At 40.0% G+C, this 23,572-nt stretch overlaps 1 protein-coding gene across 2 annotated transcripts in view; it reads right to left on the reverse strand.

The window, feature by feature from the left end:
- Window positions 1-23,572, reverse strand: part of GABRB3 (gamma-aminobutyric acid type A receptor subunit beta3) — a 234,825-nt gene that overhangs the window by 61,900 nt on the left and 149,353 nt on the right. For both annotated transcript variants that reach the window (XM_055326733.1, XM_055326732.1), the window contains exon 4: window positions 7,735-7,955. In XM_055326733.1, the coding sequence (XP_055182708.1) occupies window positions 7,735-7,955 (221 nt within the window). The remainder of the gene's footprint in view (window positions 1-7,734; window positions 7,956-23,572) is intronic.

Below are 23,572 nucleotides of genomic sequence, written 5' to 3' on the forward strand. Positions count from 1 at the left end.
ATTTTTAAAAGAATAATTATGGCACCATACTTATGGATATGTCTCCTCAGGTGAGGGAAACAAAAGCAAAAGTAAACTATTGGAACTACACCAAAATAAAAAACTTTTATACAGCATAGAAAACCATCAACAAAAGAAAAAGTCAACTTATTGAATTGGAGAGATATCTGCAAAGATATATCTGATAAGGGATTAATATCTAAAATATATGAAGAACATAACTCAACATAAAAAAATCTAATTTAAAAGTGGGCAGAGAACCTGAATAGACATTTCTACAAAGATGTACGGATTACCAACAGACATATTAAAAGATGTTCAACATCACTAATTATCAGGAAAATTATCAATCCATCAATCAAAACCATTAACGACCATACAACCCCACAGTAGTCAATGGCAAATATCAAAAAAGATAAGAAATAACAAGTGTTGGCAGTGATGTGGAATAAAGGGACCCCCATGCTGGTGGGAATGTAAATTGATGCAACCACTGTGAAACTATGGAAAAGAGTATGGAGGTTCCTCAAAATATTAAAAATAGAAATCCCATAGGATGCAGTAATTCCACTACGGACACTAACCTATGCCTCACCATTGAAAACCCTAATTTGGAATGATATATGCACCCCTATGTTTATTACAGCATTGTTTAGAACACCCAAGATTACAGAAGCAATGTGTAGCAGATGGTCACTACGCTTATCATGGTAAGCTTGAGTACTGTATAAAATTGTTGAATCAATATGTTGTATACATGAAACTAACAGAACATTGTATGTCAATTATGTTCAATAAAAATTTTAAAAAATTGTAAGTTAGCCATGGACAAACAAATGTAACAGTTTTTTAAAGAGTACTGCCCACCATGATAAAATAGGATTTATCTAAGGAATTCAATGATGAATCAAGATAGGGAACTAATACATTTCAGTTACAGGTTAAATTAGGAAAATGAGCAGAGAGGGAGTGAATTAATAAAATCTATTTTTATTTCTAATATATAAAGGAAATAATCTGGGGTCAGTTGTCTAATTTATGACTAGTGCTTGAATATAAACTCCATAAATTGATGATATCTGTGTTATTCAACTCATGACACAGTTCCCAGAAGCTGACAGCCAGTAAATGCATTTTTTAATAGAAGTAAAAGAATGAGTCATAACTACCTTAAACTGAAAATATAAATTATCTTTTTATGTGGGATATGAGGAGCACCTTTATTATAACAAAGAACTAGGAAATAATGTACACTGTTACCACTGTGTTTCATTTTCTGGAAGTTGAAATCAATGCAATAAAACGAGAAATAGAAATAAGAATAAAACTAATGAAAATGAACATAAAAATCATTATAAACAATATGATTCTTGGACTAAAATCCTCAAGATTATTAACTAAACTGTTAGCCCAATTGGATGCTGGATATTGGATATTGGATAAATGCCTAAACAAAGATAGTTATAAATAAATAGATTATAGCTTTCCTACATATCTGTAAAAGCCATTTAGAAAAATAACATAAAATGATCACATTCCTAAAAGTATCACACATAAAAAATAGTAATAACTTTATCAAGATGTGAGTGGGCTGTCTAAAGAAAATGGCAAAACTCTGCTACAAGCCATGAATGAAGACATGAATGAATACAGAAATGTCACAGTTATGTGGGAAAGGTTGACTATGATATAGCACTTGCTCAAAGTAATATTTAATGAATATAATTCCAACTAATCTTCCAAATTATTTTTAAGAATTTGCTAAAACAAATGATTCTAAACATTACATGGAAGAGTAAACTGGTTAAGTATTTTAACAAATAGCTGATAATTTGAGAAGAAAAATATTGGAAAGCACCTCACATTATACACCAAAATAAATTCTGATGGATTAAGAATCCAAACAGAGAATATAAAAATAGAAATACCATGGAAAGAAGTATTAGAATTTAAATTTAATCCTCACAATATCTTTTCCACCCAACACTCTAGGTTTGGGGGATGGAACAATAAATAAGACAGAAACAGTTCTTTTCTCAGAGAACTTATATTCTCATGGTGGCTTCCTCACCATCATGGATAAATACAAAAAAAAATCAATAGATAAGAAATGCAATAAAATGATGAGATAATCATCTGAAAAACCGCTATAATACAAATAAAACAAGATGTTGTAATAGAAAGGGAATAGATGATCAGAGCAGGATTCTCCTTGTGGAAGTGACAGTTGAACTGTCCTCAGTTATATAATTACTCCATGATGCTAAAAACACAAATACCTAGAAGTGAAGTACTACATTCAGCAAAGAGCATGTGCAAAGGCCTGAACACAAGGACAGGACACCCTCATCCTTGATATTTCTGAAGAGTGAAAGGAAGGTCTGCATATTGGATGCATGATAAAGAGTGAACAGATAAAATGTGAGTAATAGGCATGTTAGATGGTCTCTTCACAAATGGGAAGATAAAGAGGTTTCTGTTTTTAATTCAAGTATGAGACTATGTCATCAAATGAGTGTGGTGGGAGGTGATTAAAGTGAGGGTGTGAAAGAGTCCTTAAAAGCAGGGGAAGAATGGATGACCATAGGAAGGACATAGAATATTATAAATGTGAATTTAAAATGAAATGAGCAATTTTCTCTAGCCCTGAGGGATGAAGTAAATAGGTTATTTATAGTAGCCAAATAAGGATAAAGTCCAAAGCAGGTGTCACAACCTTAAACATGTAATTTGTTGCTGATAGGAGTAAAAATTGGCATAATCCTTTTTTTAAAAAGATTTTATTAATTAATTGATTAATTAATTAATTAATTTATTTATTTGAGAAGGAGAGAGAGTGCATAAGTGCAGGGAGGGAGAGGGACACGTAGACTCCATGCTGAGTGTAGAGTCTGATGTGGGGCTTGATCCCATGATCCCACAAATCTGAGATCAGGACCTGAACCAAAATCAAGTCTGATGCTTAACCAACTGAGCCACCCAGGTATTCCAGCATAATCCTTTTTAATTTTTTTAATATTTTATTTATTTATTCATAAGAGGCACAGAGAGAGAGAGAGAGAGAGAGAGGCAGAGACAGAAGCAGGCTCCCAGGAAGGAGCTCAATGTGGCACTTGATACCAGGACCCCAGGATCAGGACCCAAGCCAAAGGGAGACTCTCAACCCCTAAGCCACCCAGGTGTCCCCAGCATAATCTTTTTAGAAAGCAATTCATCAAAATGTTGTTTACTTATAACTGGGAAACAGTGACAAAATAGGAGTCTGGGAAATAAGCACGTGTGCTCAAATCACATGGGTCTTATTAATTCTGTTAGCTTACATCTTTCCTGAGGGAAAAAGAATCTGATCAGAACCATTGTATGAAACAGTTTCAGAATAAGATGACAGCCAAACAAATAAAAGTAGTTAGTCTGAATCCGGTGAAGTAAGTTGTAACCTCATCTTAACACTGCATTCAACTTCTTTATTATCAGAATGGCAACTTTAACAATTTTGAGCACTTTTAGTAGCAAGTGGAAATGCTGTAGTGTATTTTCCAACACATTTTGCAATATGCTTAGGAAAAACATAGCTACATTGTTTTGAAGATGACTCAACCTTAGATTCTCAGGTGCTTTTTGAAGCAAATCAAACACTATTTTGTGAGCCCATTACCAATTCCTAGCATCAGGAAAAAAATTAAAAAAAAAAGATTCAAAGACAAAATGCATGTCCTGAAAAAAAATTACAAAGTTTCCTCAATGGCACAAGGTAAGATATTCAATGACATCAGGTGATCAGTTGCCTGAAAAAGAAACACAGGAAGATAGAAGAGGGATAATGACTGCCTTCTCACAGGTAGCAAAAAACTTCAGCCCAGAACCAAAGAAAACAAACAAACAAACAAACAAACAAAAAAACTGCAACAGGAATAGAACCGAGATCTGTAAGCATCTTAGCCAAGATCTTCCCAGTGCCTGGCAAGGTTTGGCTGCCCAAAGGAAATTCAAAGAGCCCCAGTTTTATTTTAGGATGGTATGTATGCCCTACCTAGAGCATTCTCTCACACCGAAGCTCAGATTACTGTTTAATTCAGCAGAGCTCAAGCCAGTAGGCTCAAGGTAGTGCTAGTCCAAGTTTCAAAGTGAAAAGGCTATAAGGGTCATTGAGAAAATAGTTTAGGATTTATAATGACCTTTTATCGCTACAGGAACATGATCACTTTCAAGTATCTGTATGAGCAGTCATCGACCACTTTTGCAGTCATCAGAGTAATGGATTAATGATTTCCCAGAATAAAACTGGGATGATGTAAAAACCTACGTCATGGACAGCTGATCCACAGCCAGAGATGTTCATCTACCTTTATAAAGCAAAAGCCTTCACTGATCCTATACTGCAACAGTTGGACATGAACAGGAAAAGCAGCCTGGAGGAGTGTAATGGTGCTGATTTACCAGCATAGGCTACAGCTGCATAGCCAGGTGAAGGCAATCCCTGTCTCCAGTGGGGAGAAAAAAATCAACCTGAACATCTCAGGAATACAGCCAGGACAACTAGTATCTCAGAGATATAGCCAGTAAGAAAGCAATCCCTGTTGGGCTAGAACTTCATCAGCAGCACTGTAAAAGCAAGAAATAAACAACAGTCTTAGTGGCCCATAAACTTTCATGAGAGTTTAACTCACTAAAGTCCTCAGCTGCACCAGGCCTCCTTCAGGTTCATGCCATGGTACCTATATACCAAAGGTATAATGTATTGCTGGGGTTTTATACACTGGCTCATCCTTGGCTTGCCATGTCACTAACATGATCCAATGATCACAATAGTAGACAGCAAACAAAAGGAAGGCAGAATTTGGAGCCCAGAGGAGTATGGAGGGTAGCTTACCAATGTGAACACTCAAATTGATTTTTATGAAAAGCATGATACATATACTGTGAGTGTATATGTATAAAATAGAATATACATATATATTCAGTTCACATAGAATAATGCAGAATATGTATATACATGAATTTAATAACATTATCAGTATGTTGAAATACAAAGGTGCTTCTTGTCCAAAAATTCAAATTATTTAAAATTCAAATTCAAATTAATTTCTATAGATATGTGTGATTTTTAAATCTAGAGGCAGAAATTTCTAGACTAGGAATCAGATGGCACAGTGTAGCTATTAAGCATGCGCAGATTGTGGCAGTCTGTTATTTAGGGATTTTCTTTCTGACAGCTTGTCCAGGACAACATAGATCTGAAGAACTATTTCAAAAATATGAGCTTCTAAATAAAGATATAAGGAGCATATTAAGACTACATTTGAATAAAAACAGTAAATGGATTTATTTGGAAATCCATTTACTGATTTAAGAGGCTGTTTGAAGAGGCTGTTTGAGATGTATAATGGATGTAAATTTAACTATAGAGTTCTTAAAGTTATTGTACCAAGTTTATTATTGAAAACTTCCCATAGCTTATTATAAAATTATTTAACTTTTATATGTAAATTTACAGGCACAGTATTAGCTAAGGGTATAGTTTTATTCTCTTGTTTTTTTGCATGTTTTATGGTGTTAAATTCAACACTTTCAAACAGAGCTTGGATATTTATACAGTTCATTCATTCATATCATATCATTCTGTCTATTATACTCTGAATGTTTAAGTACCCCCCCCCAAATTTGTATGTTGAAATCCTAACCCACCAAAAGTGGTGCTATCAGGAAGTGGGGGCTTAGGTCATGAGGCTGGACCCTTCATGAATGGGATTAGTGTTCTTATAAAAGAGATCCCACAGAACTCCCTTGCCCCTTTCACTAGGTGAGCACACAGCAAGAAGGTGCCTGCTATATGAGCCCTCTCCAGACACTGGGATCTTGATCTTGGATTGCAGCCCCCAGAAATGTGAGAAATAAATGTCTATTGCTTATAAGCCATTCGGCTTATGATATTTTGTTATAGCAGCCAGAATTGACTAAGGCACTATACTAACAGTTAAAGTTTCAGTAGAGCCATACTAACATACTCTACCTCTGGTAAGAAAATAAATAATGCAGAAATAAAAATGGAGAGAACCCAAATAGCAAGTTTTGTTTACAAAACAAAGAAGCCTAGGGGTTCCTGGGTGGCTCACTACATTAAGCATCTGACTGTTGACTTCTGCTCAGTCATGATCTCAATGAGGTCATGAGATTGAGTCCCATGTCAGGCTCCCTGCTCAGCAGTTAGTCTGCTTCTCTCCTTCTCCCTCTCCCTCTACCCCCCCACTCTGCTTGAATTCTGTCTCTAAAATAAAAAAATAAATCTTTCAAAAAAAAAGCCAAAAAAGCTCAATTTTTATTGATATTTGTTTCCTTTTGTTCTTCTCCCACCACATACACACACTTTTTCTATTCATATTTTGGGGGTGGGGAGAGATAAATGAAGGACCCGACTCCTCATTTTATGCTCACATGGTTTCTGGGTAATCTTTTGTACAACTGATGTACTTGTCAGAACCTCCAGAATTTTACATGCGCATTTTGGATTTCCAGGCAAAAATAAAAAAGTTTGAAATGTCCCAGAGAAACATCAGTCTGAACTTTTTTTTTACAGTTATACCATGATTTAGTTGACATGCACCACTTTTTTCCCCTTACAGTTTTTAAAAGTCTGATTTTTTTTTTTTGCTAAAATTCTGTCTCTTATTTTATGTATTGCTGTTTTGAGAAAGTCACTCAACATTTGCTACTTAAGGTAATGTTAAATAATCCCCTTTCCCTGTTTGAAGCACTAAAAGCCACGTGATGTGGATTTATATATATATATATATATATATATATATATATATAGTTATGATTTCACTTAGACTTTTTGGAGTTTTAGTTAAAGGCCTATGGACACACATTTTATGACAAATATTTTCTCCAAGATGTCCACCTGTGTCCTACTCAAAACTGCGATCACTCCTAGATCTCAAAGGCACTTTTAGGCCAGGAGATCAAGAAAGACACACCCATGTGCATATAAACACATCCACACCTACACCCCTGCCCACACACAATTACTCTAAAACAAAATAAAACAAAACAAATAATTGCAAAATCAATGAAAAAAAACGATTTTTAAGATCACCATTTAAGAAGGGTGATGATATTCACAATAATTAGCCACCAGCAGTGGTGGAACATCATGGGGAGGTCTGGTGGTTTCCACCGTAGCCGGTGAAGCCCAGGGCCTCCTCAGGGTTCCACTCAGCAGATTGTTTTCCCTGATTCAAGTAATTTCATTATGAAACCTAGTGAGAGATGATTCTCATCAGGAAACCTCACATTTAGTCATGCCCATAAATATTGGTGACATTACCTCATGAAGCTCTGAGGAGATTGTACCATATAACAGCAAAATTAGACATTTTTTTTTCAACTCGGCAAACAGCTTTGGGGAAATTTTATTACAAACCTCTACAGTGTCAGAGCAATACTAATTACAGGCCTTTGTGGCTATGATATGGGAAATCCGTCCTCAGGGAATCTGTGTTGTTAGATATGGCAACCGGATTATTTAAAATCAATCCAAGGAAGCAGTTTTTCCCTTGTGTGGTATAACAGTAATGCCCCACATTTTATAAGATTCATGTGTGTGTGCAATCTCAGTGTTTCATGGATGTCTCCTAATTAATCTTAGGACATGGCCTCCTCCCTATTTCTCAAGTGAGAAATTCAATGCCAATGCACCATGCAACTGTGAAATTGGCCCTGAAAAGGCAGACAGACCTGAGCCCGTACAGCACCGTCCCATCAGGGTGAAGGCGGATCATGCGGTTTTTCACTGTCACTCCATGCACAAATGACTTTTTGTCATTTAAGAAATATGTGTCAGGCACCCATAGCTGGTCAGCCACTCGATTGTCAAGCGTGAGGTTGAGAGGGATCCCAGAATAGGCAAGCCTTTTATCTCTCCAATATTGTTGAAAATACATGGTTAAGGTGTAATCCTAGGGGAAAAAAGAAAAGAAAAAATTAGTTTGTGCTTAGCCACAGGCATATTTCCTCAATGACTGCTTAAATTCAGGTTGGAATTCAGGAGAAATGGATATTATTTTCAGGCAGGGTAGGAAACAGTGGTTGCTTTCTTGTAAATGCACATACTAGGTTTAATAGGTGTAAATCATGTCTATATATCCTCTTTTTTTTAAACCCTCTGTTTTATTTAGGTAAGAACCGGACTAGACAAATTGGCATTTAAACAATAGTCACACAGATATAAAGGTCAAAAATAATTTTTAAAAAGTCATCATAAAATCAGGCTGCTGGCAGGACCCTGAGAGCTCCCATAGGTCCGCTATCTCCCACGAGGCAGACAGGTGTCTTTACCACCCATGGCAAAGGAGCTCTATCTACAAATTCTGCAATGTAAGCCACTTTCATCCTTGCTCTCTGTGAGAGCTGTAAATAGAATCCCTCCGTAAACATGCACTGGAAACACAATGACCTGTGGGAGGTCTCCATGCCTTATTCATTACATTTTCTTTTTCTTCCAGAACGCACAGCCATTTCTACACTAACTAGGTCATGTCATTACCTTGAGATGATGATATATTCATCTGGGGAAAATGGGAGCCTAGCTACAGTTGGAAAAAAGAGAAGGGAAATGGGCCATGGTGCAACCCCTACAGGCTTGCCAACAAAATAAGCAAGTATTTAGGAAGATGATCCTACTTTTGTTTGCCTGTTTGTTTTTTGCAAAGCAATTAATGCAGTAAGAACGTGGAAAAAAGAAATCAGGCTAAGCATGAAAATTTTATTTTAGAATTTTTATTCTTTTTGGCAATCCCTATTCAAGTCTACAAAACTCAAGTCTGAAAATTTGGTAATATTTATGGGACATCTTGAGCCCCGGTATAGAAAGATCCAAGGTGAAAATCCAAAGGTAAGTAAGGTAAACTCTCTAACAAGGGAAGGGAAAATCACCATTCCTACAGGAGCTTCTGAATTCACACACTTATAGATGTCTGCAAACATCCTGCCTTTGTGGGCAATGAGAGGTGGGATTGCAAATCCATTGAATCCATCCTAGACACATGGGTCTTATGACATCCCAGCCAACACTCATTTTGCTGATTCACAGGGCAGTTCTCAGGGCTTGCTAATCTAATAATAATGCCTACTTATCACTGATCTCATGAGTGTTAGAGCATAGAAGCCTCTGAAATGGCAAAGAATACATCTGGATGGTCTTCTCCAGGTGCTCACAGGCAAGGTGACAAAACCAATAATGCTAAACAACTCAGCAAAATCAGTTTTAAGCTATAAGGGCCATAAAAAAAATCAGAGGAGGGAGGAAGCGGAAAAATTTAAATGGGCTGGGGAGTCCTTATAGAGGTTTTATCTGCAACTTGAAGGAGAGATAGCACTTGAAGGGATGAGAAGAAACGCAGAGGAGTTTTTTCCCAGGTACTTACATGGGCAGAGCTCTGTGCCTGGCATGACTTATACGAATTGCGCCACCCCCCCCCAATTCTCACAGAAAAGGTAACATTAAAGATAGGCCATAGCTGGCCAGATAGAGGATGGGGGACATGAAAAATAAATCATACAAAGATGTGGCTTTTATTGCACTGATTTTACTAAACTGATGAGAAACTTTGAGAAATGCAGTTTTATCAGAATTTAGGATTCAAGAGAGGAAAAGGACAGAGTGGTGGGCAAGGCTGGACTCTGTAACAGTGACTAGAAGGTAGGAAAATTTGCATGCCAGCTCCACAGTGAAGGCACTGAAAGTTTCAAGTAGCAAGTGACATAACCAAGTGTATTAGCCATGTCTTTTGTTTTCTGTTTTCTCATGCTTTAACTTCTAGACCCTGGTTAACCCTGGAGGGACTGCTTTTGCTTCCCCCAGGGCTAGCTAATTCCTAGAGATAGCAAACAATTCTGTCAAGCTCTGTGCTTTCCAAATGCAAACCAACCAATCCAGAGCTCACACCCCAAGTGCCTTCCCTATTGGGTTGTCACACCCAGGCCAATATTTGAACTATGTCCAAGTACCAGGCAACTGGGGACAGTCTAGACCCTAGGGTCTACTTTAATCATTCTAACTAACCAATCTTAAGCCTGTTTATCCAGCCTCCCATATTCCCATTCACTCCCATGGAAACCACAATAAAGCTCTTTGCCCACAGTTTCCCTTCTTCCCTGTGACCCACCCTGGTGCTTCCCCGTGTGCCCCACCATTCCCTGCAATGGATGCTATGCATATCTCCATTGAGATCTGTGGTTAACAAACTACCTTTTCAATGGCAGCTGTCTCCTGATCTGGTGGCTTTGTCATACCTAAGTATAAGAAAACCTATTTTAGGGATCCCTGGGTGGCACAGCGGTTTGGCGCCTGCCTTTGGCCCAGAGCGCGATCCTGGAGACCCGGGATCGAATCCCAAGTCGGGCTCCCGGTGCATGGAGCCTGCTTCTCCCTCTGCCTATGTCTCTGCCTCTTTCTCTCTCTCTCTCTCTGTGACTATCATAAATAAAAAAAAAATAAAAAAAACCCTATTTTAAACATAAAATCACAGATCAGGAAAGTAAGTTGTGCAGTGATTTCTTTAATGACGAAAAAGATGATGAGCAAAGGCCTAAATGGGTGGAGAGTGTTTGCTGGTGGGTGATGAGGGAGAACAAGTGCAAAAGGAATGCAGGTTAGGGAAATCCTGAAAGTTCACAGATGTTAGGCTTGATGTATGGCCTCAGGCTATGAATGGACCACAGGGAGCACAATCACATCCCCTGCATATCCGCTCAATGTAGGTGATGCATTTTAACTGAAACATTCAGAGTTTTGGTAGCATAATAAGATGGAAATAAATCAGCAATAGCAGCTAAAGGATTTTCAATTTGAATATAATGTTCCACATTACATTCTTATTGAAATAGAAGCATTTCACTTGCTTTTCTCTTTGGTCTCTAAGCCCGCATCCTACGCCTGAATCATGAGTCTAGCACTTCTCTGAGTTCCCTTTCAACTGGCGTTCACATGGGTTACCATGAGGATGGAGAGAATGTGTCAGTCTTCCCTGGGAACCCAGTTGTCATCCAGAGCCTGTGAACTTGGACTCCAGGTCTTATTTTAATTTGTGTTATTCTCCACACCATTAACAGCACCTCTCGGTTTTGGTCTTGGGTGTTTGCTGAGTTGACTTGAGTGGATTAGGGTTGTGGAGAGCTTAGGTAACAGAGAAAAACAGTATTTAAATCCAAACCTGCTGCATTAGCTGTGCCTTCTGAAGCAATTGCTTCACTACACCAGTGGGGACACTAGTCAGTATCACATTTCTTTCTCCTGTACAGATTGGTAGACAAAGGAAAGGTGACAGCAGACAGTAGGGCATGGTGCTGACTCCTGTGCTGGGCAGTGGTGAGCACCATGTATAATAATAATGACAGTAGCCGTGAACATGTTCTGATCCCTTGGTATGTGCTATGCCTCCTGCTAGTGTCATTTTGTTTAAACATAAAACAGGGATGATCAGTATTCTCATTATCATCCCCTCAATGAAGAAAAAAATTTAAAGAGCTCAAGTAATTTGCCTCTTCCTTTCCCCCTATGCCCCATTAAACCGTAGTAACTGGGGGGAATGGGATTTGAAGTTGGGGCTACATCCCTGCAGAGTGTGTCTCTCAACCTTAAAACCAAAGCTCTAAGGGACGGGGGCTAAATAATAATTCACATCTAGACTGAAATGAGCTTGATGCGAGGATGGTTTTGCAAAGATATCTTGAAGAGAGGAGAATCAAGTCATGTAGATAATGCAGTTTTTGAGGGGAATAAGAACTATGGCATCACTAAAGCCTCCCATCCCTGCAAACTTTTAGCACAGCTGCTATGTAGACAGATGCCTTGTGAAGTCCTCTTTTCTTCAGGGGGTCCCAGACAAGTTGATGCTTTCCACATTTGGAGCTCCCCAGAGCCTGTGAGCCTTCCTTGCCTTTTCCATGGATTGGTCACCCGCAAATATGGTGTAGCTGAGGGGGTCCTTCAAAGGGGGTGAAAAGGGACAGGGGAGATGCCGTGAAATGGCATTTCTCAAATGAAGGGCTTTTGGGGGCTCCAAGGGTCATGGGAATTAGAACCAGGCAATACTGGTGAGTCTGATACTGGTGGTGAATGCCAGCATCTCCACTCCTTGGGCCTCTGCAGAGCTTACCATGTCCCTGACTTCCATCTTTCCTGCTCAGGTGATGTGATCCACCTGAGTACAGGGAGGGGTCTTCAGTCACACTGACATAGAACTCTCAGATACCAAAAGCCTCTGCCAGGGTGGGAGGGAATTGTGATTGTCTTCTCCTTTCCCACCTTTGCCCTTTGCAGAAGAAACTAAATCTCCTAGGGAGAGACATTAGAGAGGAGTGGAGTATAGAGAGAAGCTAGCATTAGGAGGTATGGGGACCAAAGAGGGTCAGAATGAGAGTAGGGCCCAGTGTGGGGAAAAGTGAGACTATAGAAGAAAGGGCTCAAGGGACTAGTGGGCTTCTAGGAAGAGGGGGGCAACATGGGGTATCCAAGACTCTGTGAGGAATACAGAGGAATGAGGTGCAGGAAACGGTAGGGCATGGGGAGAAGCAGAAGTCTGGGAGGAGCAGGCTCATGAGAGCAGTGGGTATCCAGGAGGGGTGAGGGACAGGGGACAGTGTGATGGGTATAGGCTCCAGAAACCTCATCCTGGGAGGATGGGTTTAATTAGATTAGCACACAGTAGGAAGAGACAGTCTGCTTTCTGGCATCGACCCTTGACTGTGGCACAACAAGCCATCTCAGTGCATCTAGACAGAGCATGCTGGCAGAAGGAGGAGGGAAGTAAGGTCCTAGAGATCAGGACTTACAGAAATAGCTGCCAGTGGAGATACAATGACAGACCCTGTGCTCAGGAGACCCAGAATCCCCTCTGCTGTGGGGCCATTATGGATTGAGAGGGGTAACCTTCACTCCTAGCCCTGCCTCAAATTATTCAGACCTGGCTAGGAATAGGCCAGAGTTCCTGGATAAGTCACCAGCCCAGCCCAGGGTCCCCGGGTTTGGAGCTAGTGGGCTGAGACAGCAGTGGGTGGGGCAGGAAGAGGCAGACAGTCTGGGGCTGCTAAAAAAGGATTGTTGGCACTCATAGCTCTTGAAGCCCCAGTGGCTGGGGTCAAGGAACAGGTATTCTTGAGTATGAGCCATTCACCTGCCAAGTGTTTACACATAGGTGATAATCCTTTCAAAATCTCCTGAGAATATAGAAACAGCAGCAGTAACTACAAAAATAACAAAATAAAACCTCAGCCCATCTTTTGCGCATTCAGGCAGCTCAAATACATTGCAATAAGAGACAAACAACAAAGTTTCTTTCTGCTTGCGGAAATCTCTCCACATTTATCACATTGAAATAACAAGAATACATATCTGAAAGTGGAAATACTGCTCATTATTCTGCAATTAAGAAATTGACGAAATTTCCTCAGTGCAGGAAATGAAAACAAAATTTACTAACCCTGAGAAAGAAATGCAATCTCTAAACCACATTTATATATCTAGCTGCAGCTGTGAAAGCCACAGGATACCTACATTTGCATCTAGTTCAGTAAGCTTATGATTCAAAACCTTACAGGTAAGTTGTTCTCAGATTAGGGAAATTTGTTCTAAAAAGTTTACATAAGACCTAGGTCATAGGGACTTCTTTGTAGGCATTTCTGCAACTAAGTTTACACCAGGGGAATCTTGGCACTTCTTCTAACAAAATTTAGAAAATTCTAAGCCATTTTTTTTAATTATCAAAAAAATGAGTATCCAACATTACATCTATCTCTCCTCCCACAACACACTTCATTGGTACTGAGGTTCCCATTTGTTGAATCCATATGGTGATTTTTCCTAAGAAGGCATGACTCATCTCCTTCTGCTATCCTCTCTTCCTCCCCTAACCTCCTTCAAGCATTCACTGAGTATCTCCAAAGGCCAGGGACCATGCAGGGTGCTAGGGAGTCAGAGATAAGGAAGACATAATTTGTAACTAACTTTAAGTAGCTCATGATCCAGGAGTTAGATATAAAATTGAACCAAAGAAAATGAAAGTGATTAAGAGAAGGAGCTTTAGAATCAAACATGTTCAAGTTTCAAGTCAGCCTCTTGTTTGGCTGGTTATATGTACATGAGCCATTTCACTGCCCTAAGTCCACTTATCCTATCTGGTAAGACTGCCTGTCACACACTCTTAAGGGCTTAGAATGGTGGAGGGCATCCATTAGGAGTCAAGGAATGCACAATAATGCCAAGGAAGTGTATATTTAAGGGATACCTATTAAGTCTGAGCCTGGTAGGGAAGGAGGCTGGTGCACAAATGAGAAGGAAGGTAGCTGAGATGCTCTTATCTTCTTATAATTGTTATACTGCCCAAAGATACATAGTTTGTATTTTTTATTCATCTACCTCAGTGGTAAATGTATTCAAAAGATGATCCAGTCACCTCTATAGTTACGAGTTCCTTGGTCCCCTATAGCCACCTGAAAAACTGGCATAGGATATAAATTACTTTGAACATATGTTTTCCTTTTCACAATGAATAGATAGGATAGATATTTTTCTAGAGTCCGTTATGTCTGAAAAGCAAAATGATTATATTGGCCTACATTCAAAGGACACACACACACAAAAGGTAGCATCAGAAGAAACTGAGAATTCAACATAAGCCATAACATTTTTACTAAGTGACACTTCCACAGCCCCCTTTCATTGTAAATTGGTGGCCATGTATAGCCTTTTTTTTTTTTTTAAGAGAAGTTAATCTCCCAAACTGGGCACCAAGGCACCAGGACACAGAAGTATCCCCACTTTCCATTCCCAGGTTTCTCCACTGGTGTCTCTGACCCATTGCACTTTTCTGAGATTTGCATGGATGGATCCTTCTGAACCTTTCCATCCAGACGCCCCACAGGCAACCCAAACTTAATTATGTCCAAAATTAACTCATTATCTTTCTGCCCCAAATCTGTTTCCCATTCTGTACCACCATTCTGTACCCACTTATTTATTCTTTTTTTTTCCCATTTATTTATTCCTAACCGAACCACAACCAGAGGCTGCATACCAACCTCTTCTTTCTTTGTCATCTCACATTCAACATTTATTCAGTCACTGGGTTCTGTTGATCCTATTTCCTAAGTGCCTTCCATATCTAGAACTGGTCCATGAGTCAGCAGCAGCAGTACAGAGACTTGAGAGTGTTCCCATTGATACCCCATGATTAAAGATAAGCTCTTGGACTATCACATTGCATCCCAGAACACTTACCCATGTCTAGAGCAGGGTGAGTCTAACCCAGACCTCAGATATATAATGGGTTAAATACAAGAATATAAGAGATGATCAGATGTCTCACACTCTGTATGGGAACAGATGTTTCAACTCAGCACAAACACCATATGAATGAAATTTTGGACTGTGCTTGTAAACTGGGGAGTCAACGCATATTCTCCTTTATTCTAAAAAAGTATTTATCTGAATAATACTCACTCAAGACACCAGACTGTTTAATAAGTTATGTATATATTAATATATATAAAAATAATATGCATGCACATATATTTACATAATCTGCAACATGTGTGTATATATAATCAGATACATAAGTTTATTTTCCAGCAACTATGTTTGTTTATTTTTTTTAATTTTATTTATTTATTCATGATAGACACAGAGAAAGAGAAAGAGAGAGGCAGAGACACAGACAGAGGGAGAAACAGGCTCCCTGCAGGGAGCCCGATGAGGGACTTGATCCCTATCCCAGAATCACACCCTGAGCCAAAGGAAGACACTCAACCATTGAGCCACCCAGGCGTCCCTCCAGCAACTGTCATTAATTAATAGGCTTCCAAAAGGGGATAGGATATCTCTTAAATATTTCTTTTTTTTCTTTTTTTTTTTTATTTTGTCTATGTCTTTTTTTTTTTATAAATTAATTTTTATTGGTGTTCAATTTACCAACATACAGAATAACACCCAGTGCTCATCCCGTCAAGTGTACCCCTCAGTGCCCGTCACCCATTCACCCCCACCCCCCACCCTCCTCCCCCTCCACCACCCCCAGTTCATTTCCCAGAGTTAGGAGTCTCTATGTTCTGTCTCCCTTTCTGATATTTCTCACACATTTCTTCTCCCTTCCCTTATATTCCCTTTCGCTATTATTCATATTCCCCAAATGAATGAGAACATACACTGTTTGTCCTTCTCCGGTTACTGTGGCCAAGTTAAAAAAGGGTGTTGCCTGAGTTCTTCTCTGGGATTTTGATGGAATCTTGTCTCACATTTAGATCTTTCATCTATTTTGAGTTTATCTTTGTGTATGGTGCAAGAGAGTGGTCCAGTTTCATTCTTCTGCATGTGGATGTCCAATTTTCCCAGCACCATTTATTGAAGAGACTGTCTTTCTTCTAGTGGATCGTCTTTCCTCCTTTATCGTATATTAGTTGAGCATAAAGTTCAGGGTCCACTTCTGGGTTCTCTGTTCTGTTCCATTGATCTATGTGTCTGTTTTTGTGCCAGTACCACACTGTCTTGATGAACACAGCTTTGTAGTACAACCTGAAATCTGGCATTGTGATGCCCCCAGATATGGTTTTCTTTTTTTAAAATTCCCCTGGCTGTTTGGGGTCTTTTCTGATTCCACACAAATCTTAAAATAATTTGTTCTAAGTCTCTGAAGAAAGTCCATGGTATTTTGATAGGGATTGCATTATACGTGTAAATTGCCCTGGGTAACATTGACATTTTCACAATATTAATTCTGCCAATCCATGAGCATGGAATATTTTTCCAACTCTTTGTGTCTTCCTCAATTTCTTTCAGAAGTGTTCTGTAGTTTTTAGGGTATATTTTGAGAACCATTTGAATGGTAAATGGTTCTCCAACCTTTTATTTTCAGGTTGTAGGTGTCCTTCTGTCTAAAATGAGTCTCTTGTAGACAGCAAATAGATGGGTCCTGTTTTTTTATCCAGTCTGAAACTCTGCGCCTTTTGATGGGGTCATTAAGCCCATTCACGTTCAGAGTTACTTGAACTTCTTCTTAAAGGGGAGTTTTAAGAGTCCCCCTTAAAATTTCTTGCAGAGCTGGTTTGGAGGTCACATATTCTTTCAGTTCCTGCCTGTCTTGGAAGCTCTTTATCTCTCCTTCCATTTTGAATGAGAGCCTTGCTGGATAAAGTATTCTTGGTTGCATGTTCTTCTCATTTAGGACCCTGAATATATCCTGCCAGCCCTTTCTGGCCTGCCAGGTCTCTGTGGAGAGGTCTGCTGTTACCCTAATATTCCTCCCCATGAAAGTCAGGGACTTCTTGTCTCTTGCTGCTTTAAGGATCTTCTCTTTATCTTTGGAATTTGCAAGCTTCACTATTAGATGTCGAGGTGTTGAACGGTTTTTATTGATTTTAGGGGGGGATCTCTCTATTTCCTGGATCTGAATGCCTGTTTCCCTTCCCAGATTGGGAAAGTTTTCAGCTAGGATTTGTTCAAATACATATTCTGGCCCTCTGTCCCTTTCGGCGCCCTCGGGAACCCCAATTAAACGTAGGTTTTTCTTCCTTAGAGTGTCGTTCATTTCCCTTAATCTGTCTTCATGGTTCTTTAATTGTTTATCTCTTTTTTCCTCAGTTTCCCTCTTTGCCATTAACTTGTCTTCTATGTCACTCACTCGTTCTTCCACCTCGTTAACCCTCGTCGTTAGGACTTCTAGTTTGGATTGCATCTCATTCAATTGATTTTTAATTTCTGCCTGATTGGATCTAAATTCTGCAGTCATGAAGTCTCGTGAGGCCTTAATGCTTTTTTCTAGAGCCACCAGTAGCTGTAGAATAGTGCTTCTGAATTGGCTTTCTGACATTGAAGTGTAATCCAGATTTTGTAACTCTGTGGGAGAGAGAGCTGTTTCTGATTCTTTCTTTTGAAGTGAGGTTTTCCTTCTAGTCATTTTGCTCAGTGCAGAGTGGCCAAAAACAAGTTGTATTGGAACACGGGGGAGTATCACTGGTCCCTCTAGCTGGTCTTCTGGGGGAGGGGCCTGTTGCGCTGATTCTCAGGTGTTAGCACTTGGGGGAGCTGCTCTGCCCCTGCCTGCTGCAGGGCTCAGCGGGGGTTGTTTACCCCGTGAGGTCTCAGGAGGAACAGTTGCAGTTGCTATGGCAACTCTGGAAGCCTGGATTCAGCCTCCGCAGGAACTACGGGGCGGCTCGGGGGCTCTCGGCTCTCCGTCCGCAGGGCCTGGAGGCTCCGGGGCGGGGCCGCTGATCTGCTCAGCTCCGGGCAGGAGCGTCCTTGCTGTCCTGGGCCCTCCCGGCCTCTGCCTGTCCCGGGGGGAGGCCGGATCCTGGGCTGTGTCCCGGCGCCCTGTGCTCCGGAGCCTGTGTTGTTGGATTTGCGCTCCCGCCCCGCAGCTCCCTCCCTGGAGCCGCTCCCGAGCCCCTCCGAGCTGCTCCGGTGCGTGCTGCAGCCCTTAGGGAGCTCGGAGCACTCTCCTGCGCTCGCAGGTGTCTGTTAGTGTCCCAGGGAGCCCGAGGGCATCCCCGCCCTCCTGGGTCCTGCTCCAACTCCCTGCGAGCCCCTTTCCGCCCGGGAAGGTTGGTGCAGCTCCTGCTCTCTCCGGGACGGGGCTCTCCTGTCCTGGGGACACTCGCCCCGGCCTCAGCCCGGCTCCTCGCGGGGCCCCTCCCCCTCGGAGGCCTTTTGTTTCTTTATTTCTTTTTCCCCGTCTTCCTACCTTGATAGAAGCGCGGACTTTTCTCACTGTAGCATTCCAGCTGGTCTCTCTTTACATCTCAGGCCGAATTCGTAAATTTTCAGGATGGTTTGAAGGTTATCTAGGTAATTTGGTGGGGACAGGTGATTTGGGGACCCTGCTCTTCCGCCATCTTGCCCCTCCCCCCCTCTCTTAAATATTTCATTCATCCAAAGATGCTCCAAGAACTGGCTGTTGAGAGACAGCCATATTGCTTGTGCAAGGAATCCTCAACACCTCTATATTTGAGGGATACTTGAACAACTGGTGGAATGTTACACTTGGAGACTTGTGAGAGATTTATCTACATTCTGACTATATGGTGTTTATCACGCCTCTGTGCTATTCCCTTGCTTGAGCATGGTGCCTGCATATGGCCATTAGGTTAAAGATTTTACCTCTTTAAATAGTGATGGTCATCTTTTGGGTTACATGACTTCTAGAGTTCACATTATTAGATTTGCTGAACTGAATATCACTTAAAATCACTTCTCTTTGAATTCCTTCAAAAGAGCAAACAAGGAAAAATAGGATTCAACAGAGAGAAGGGTATGTATTTATCACAAAATAAAGGATGAATATTCCCATTTTAAATGAAGAACCCCTCTCAGCACTTACACTGTGAGAATTCAATGCCTTTGCTTTTATATATGTGCCTCTGTATCAGGATTTAACAATGGATTTCCTCTTCTCAGAGACAAATCATGTGGATTAGTGATGCCACACATTTTAAAGTACTTTCAGTTTCTAAGAAGATGTGCTATTTTTAGACAGCAAGCCCATTCATTTCTGAGATCATGTCTATTTCTGGTTTCTACCCAGAATCTGTTAGGTTATTGCTATTAGATAAGTCACAATATTAACAATATTATATTTTATATACTGAGAAAATACTGACGATAATCATTCTTTTTCTGAACTGTTATTAATTTCAGCAGAAAAATTTGGATGGACATCACTGCATGGAACTACATGAAACAGTCCTATCCTTTGGGACACTGTAAGCAAAGCTTGGGTAGCCAGGTAAAAAAACTGTGATACTGATTTTCATACATTCAGTCAAGCACAAATGCCTAAGGAAGGAGAAACATAAGTGCTAAATTTTAGATAGGAGAGGAAGAAACTTTACTCCTGCTTTTTTAAACAAAGGACCTAGTACTCCCATTTTGCACGGGACCCTGTAAATTATGTAGCTGGCCCTATATGAGAGTAGTCAACTGTCCTTTGTTTCACCCATGACTGATTTATGCCTTCTTCCAGCATCCATGAAACTGCGAGTGAAATCCTAGACCAAGCACTGCCCTTGACGCACAATTTTTTGCTTTTCTTCCTACTCAACTGGCCCATCCTCTTTGTCACTCACCAAATCTTTCTTTTCTTAATGCCAGGGTGCCCCACAGCTCCTCATTCTGTACCACCATGCACCTACTCAATCAAACCTCCAACCCTTTTCTTCTCTATCTGCACTCACTTCCTTAGTTATCTCTTTTAGGTTTATGGCTTCACATGCTATCTATATGCTTAGGATTCCCAAATTTTATCTCCAACCTGATGTATAAACTCTAGAATCAACTAATTCATATTGAACTGACGCTAATTTCACCTTAAGAAAAGATTCACTTATAGTGTTCCCAATTCATTTGATGGTATTCCATCCTTACAGTTTTTCAAATCAGAATCTCGTTCTCTTACATTCTGCCTCAATCCATAAGAAATTCTGTTGATTCCACATTAAAACCAGACTGTGGTTCAGCCACTTCTCACTGCCATTGCTATCATCCTGATCAAACATCATTTTTCTGCCCACCATACTACCAAAAGCTCCTAACTAGTTCCTTGAACATCTCTTCTCCCACAGTCCTGTTTTCAACACAGCATCCAGAGTAACTTTTAACTATTTACATCAGATTATCTGCTCCTGTGTTCAAAACCATACAAAGGCTCCTTAGTTCACTGAAAAATAAAGCCCAGGTAAGACATGCTCTGGTCCACTTACCACCTCTCTGGCCTCTTCTTTACTAACTTCATTTCAGCAACAATACTCTTTTGTTCTCAAACAATCCAGATATTTTCCTACGCTAGGATCTTTGTATTAACTATGCCCTCTTCCTGTAACTCTCTTTCCCCAAATAACCTTCCTCACCTTAATCTTACTTCCTCACCTTAGTCTTTACTCAAATTTACTTTTGAATAAGCTGTTCCTAATAATGGCAGTCTACATCCCCTGCACTCTTCCACCCTGTTAACCCTGTTCATATTCTAGATGATATATGTATTTATTATATTTTTAAACTATGTGTATTTTCTTTCTCTCATGCTAGAATGTATGCTGCGTGAGTACAGGAACTTTGTCTATTTTGCTCACTGATGTATTTCAATTGCAGTGCTAGGACAGTGCCTTGTATATGTCAAAGGTTTCATAAACATTTGCTGAACAAGTGAGCAGAACTTCTATAATACCTGAGTTGCCAGCACGTCCCTTCATAAAAGTTCTGCATGTGTCTCCACCCAGTGTTCCACATTGGTTGATAACCTCAGGTCACTTCCAGTGAAAATTTCTCTGCAGTTTAAAGTCAATCCCCAAATCCAGATTAGTATAGGCATGTGATACAAATTCTCAGGGAAGGATGTCTTTCATGTCACCCAAAGTTCAGGTAAGACAGACACATTTATTTATCATCTCCCCCCTTGATATAAGTCCCTTTGGGGTAACTTTTTCCTACCATACCATTTCAGTGATGTGTGGCCCTTGAGTGCACCAGCTCTATGAAGACACAATTTCAACATTCTGCTTTATAGAGTTCCTTAGTTTGGTCTCTTATTTCTGCATTGTCATTAAAGCAAGCCAACGAGTCACATAGGGCAAATGACCCTAGGCTTTCAGTCTTCAAGTGTAGCTTATAATACTTTTATCCTCAGCTTTCTTTTAAAAATATGTCATTTTTTGTGGCTCCTGGAGCTTTCTCTTTATTTTCCTATACATTAAGGGATACATTTTAATAATGTCTTTTATGCTAAACATTTGCAGCATGGCTGGAAGCTCCTTCTCCAAGAGACACTCTGCTCAGCCTCAGAGACACTCCTTCTTCCTGGCCCTTGTACTCCATTGGTCTTTCAGCTCAGAGCTCCTGTGCTTCCAACTCCCATCTATATCTCAATGTTGATTGCCTCAGGCTTCTCCCTGCTTCTCTCCTCTTTCTTCCTCTTTTCCATGGTGATCTCACTCAACCCGAAAATGTTCAACAAAATGTTTAGTTAATGTCTCCCTGTTTTTATCTGCAAGCCAGGTATCCCTTCTAGCACTAACTTCTTATCCAATTGCTCTTTTGACAGCTCTTTTGATAGTGCCTTTGTCATCTTTACTCTTTTTCTTTCCTTATTCCTAGTCCAATTCTAGGGCCCAATATAACTGGCTGGGATCAGAACTGGAGGAGGTAGGCCCAGCACTGGTATTTTTTAAAAGTTCCATTTGTGATTCTTATTTTTGCATGCAATTAGTCTTTACACCAAGAATTCACATTCTGATCACTATTTTAAACTTAAAATTATACAGAATTCCTTCCCTTCATTAAAATCAGTAAACTCAATTTCCTAACATCAACAGTCTATATTTAGAAAGCATGCACATGTACTATAACACAGACATATGGATGGCTCCTGCCATTCTCTGCCATAGAGAGGAGAGTCTGTGCTGTGTGAGTTGCAAGAACACAATCTTCCCCATTTGTTTCTGAGATTCTAGTGGATGCCAATGTGTCCTGCTGCAAACTGCTTCAAGCGGTCTCAACAAAAACCATCAACTCTGTCAAGTAGCTAACATGACAATTTGAAGACATGGGTCAGGACTCTAGGATTACTGGTTTCTGGCACTGCTTCAGCACAGGTGTCTGAGAACTGCCTCAGAGCATGGATGTCCTGACTCGTTCCAAGTCCTGATTCTATAAATAACTATGGCCTCAACCTAACTCATGCTGCTACTGTCACACATCACACTCACGAGCTGTTTCGTAAAAGAAGAGATATGAACATTTCAGAATATTTATTCAGTACATGTTAATTTTCTTACTGTTTATATCATTTTATAAAGGATCTTTTAAAATTGTACAGTGTATTCATATAGTTTGTTTACACAGAAATCCAGCATTCTCATGATATTCAGACATTCTTGTATATTCAACTATTGCATGAATGGTTGTGCTTTAAGCTACTGCATGCTGGTTGTGTTTATTTTAATTCTTCTAATATCTGCTTCTGGTAAATGTAAACAGATGTTTCTAATTATTCCTTTTCAGTACTTATGCCTTCACATCATGCATGCACAAGGAGATTTAGGATTCATGAAGAGGTGAAATGTTTATGGTGCCAACAGAAGTCATGAAAGGATGATTTTGATTGTTAAGATGCCCATCCTTTGCATTGGAAGTTGGTAAATAACAAGAACTACTCAATTATTCGAAAGGAAGAGCATTGTTTTAAGAAAGCAAGTGAACTCTGTAGGCTGGCTATCGTGGTCCTGGTAAACTTCTGACACTATTCCTATACATACGAGTTTAAAGGTGTCATCAAGCAGAGCTGTGGACCAGGGGAGAGGGCTCTAGCCATTGACAACAAGCTTTCATAAAGCATCCAGATGGTGATTTAAAGTAGCAAAAGGTCTTTATTTACCAAGGTGCTGGTTAGAACATCAGCTATCAAGTTAATTGTACATTTTCCTGATAATTGTGAGTAATGTTGGCTATTAAAATACAGGTTTTCCATATGTGACTTGCCTCATGTTGGATAATAGCTATACTATTTTTAGTATGAGAACAATAATTCTAAGC

Source organism: Nyctereutes procyonoides, unplaced genomic scaffold (genome assembly GCF_905146905.1).
Source record: "Nyctereutes procyonoides isolate TBG_1078 unplaced genomic scaffold, NYPRO_anot_genome, whole genome shotgun sequence".
Classification (NCBI taxonomy): Eukaryota; Metazoa; Chordata; class Mammalia; order Carnivora; family Canidae; genus Nyctereutes; species Nyctereutes procyonoides.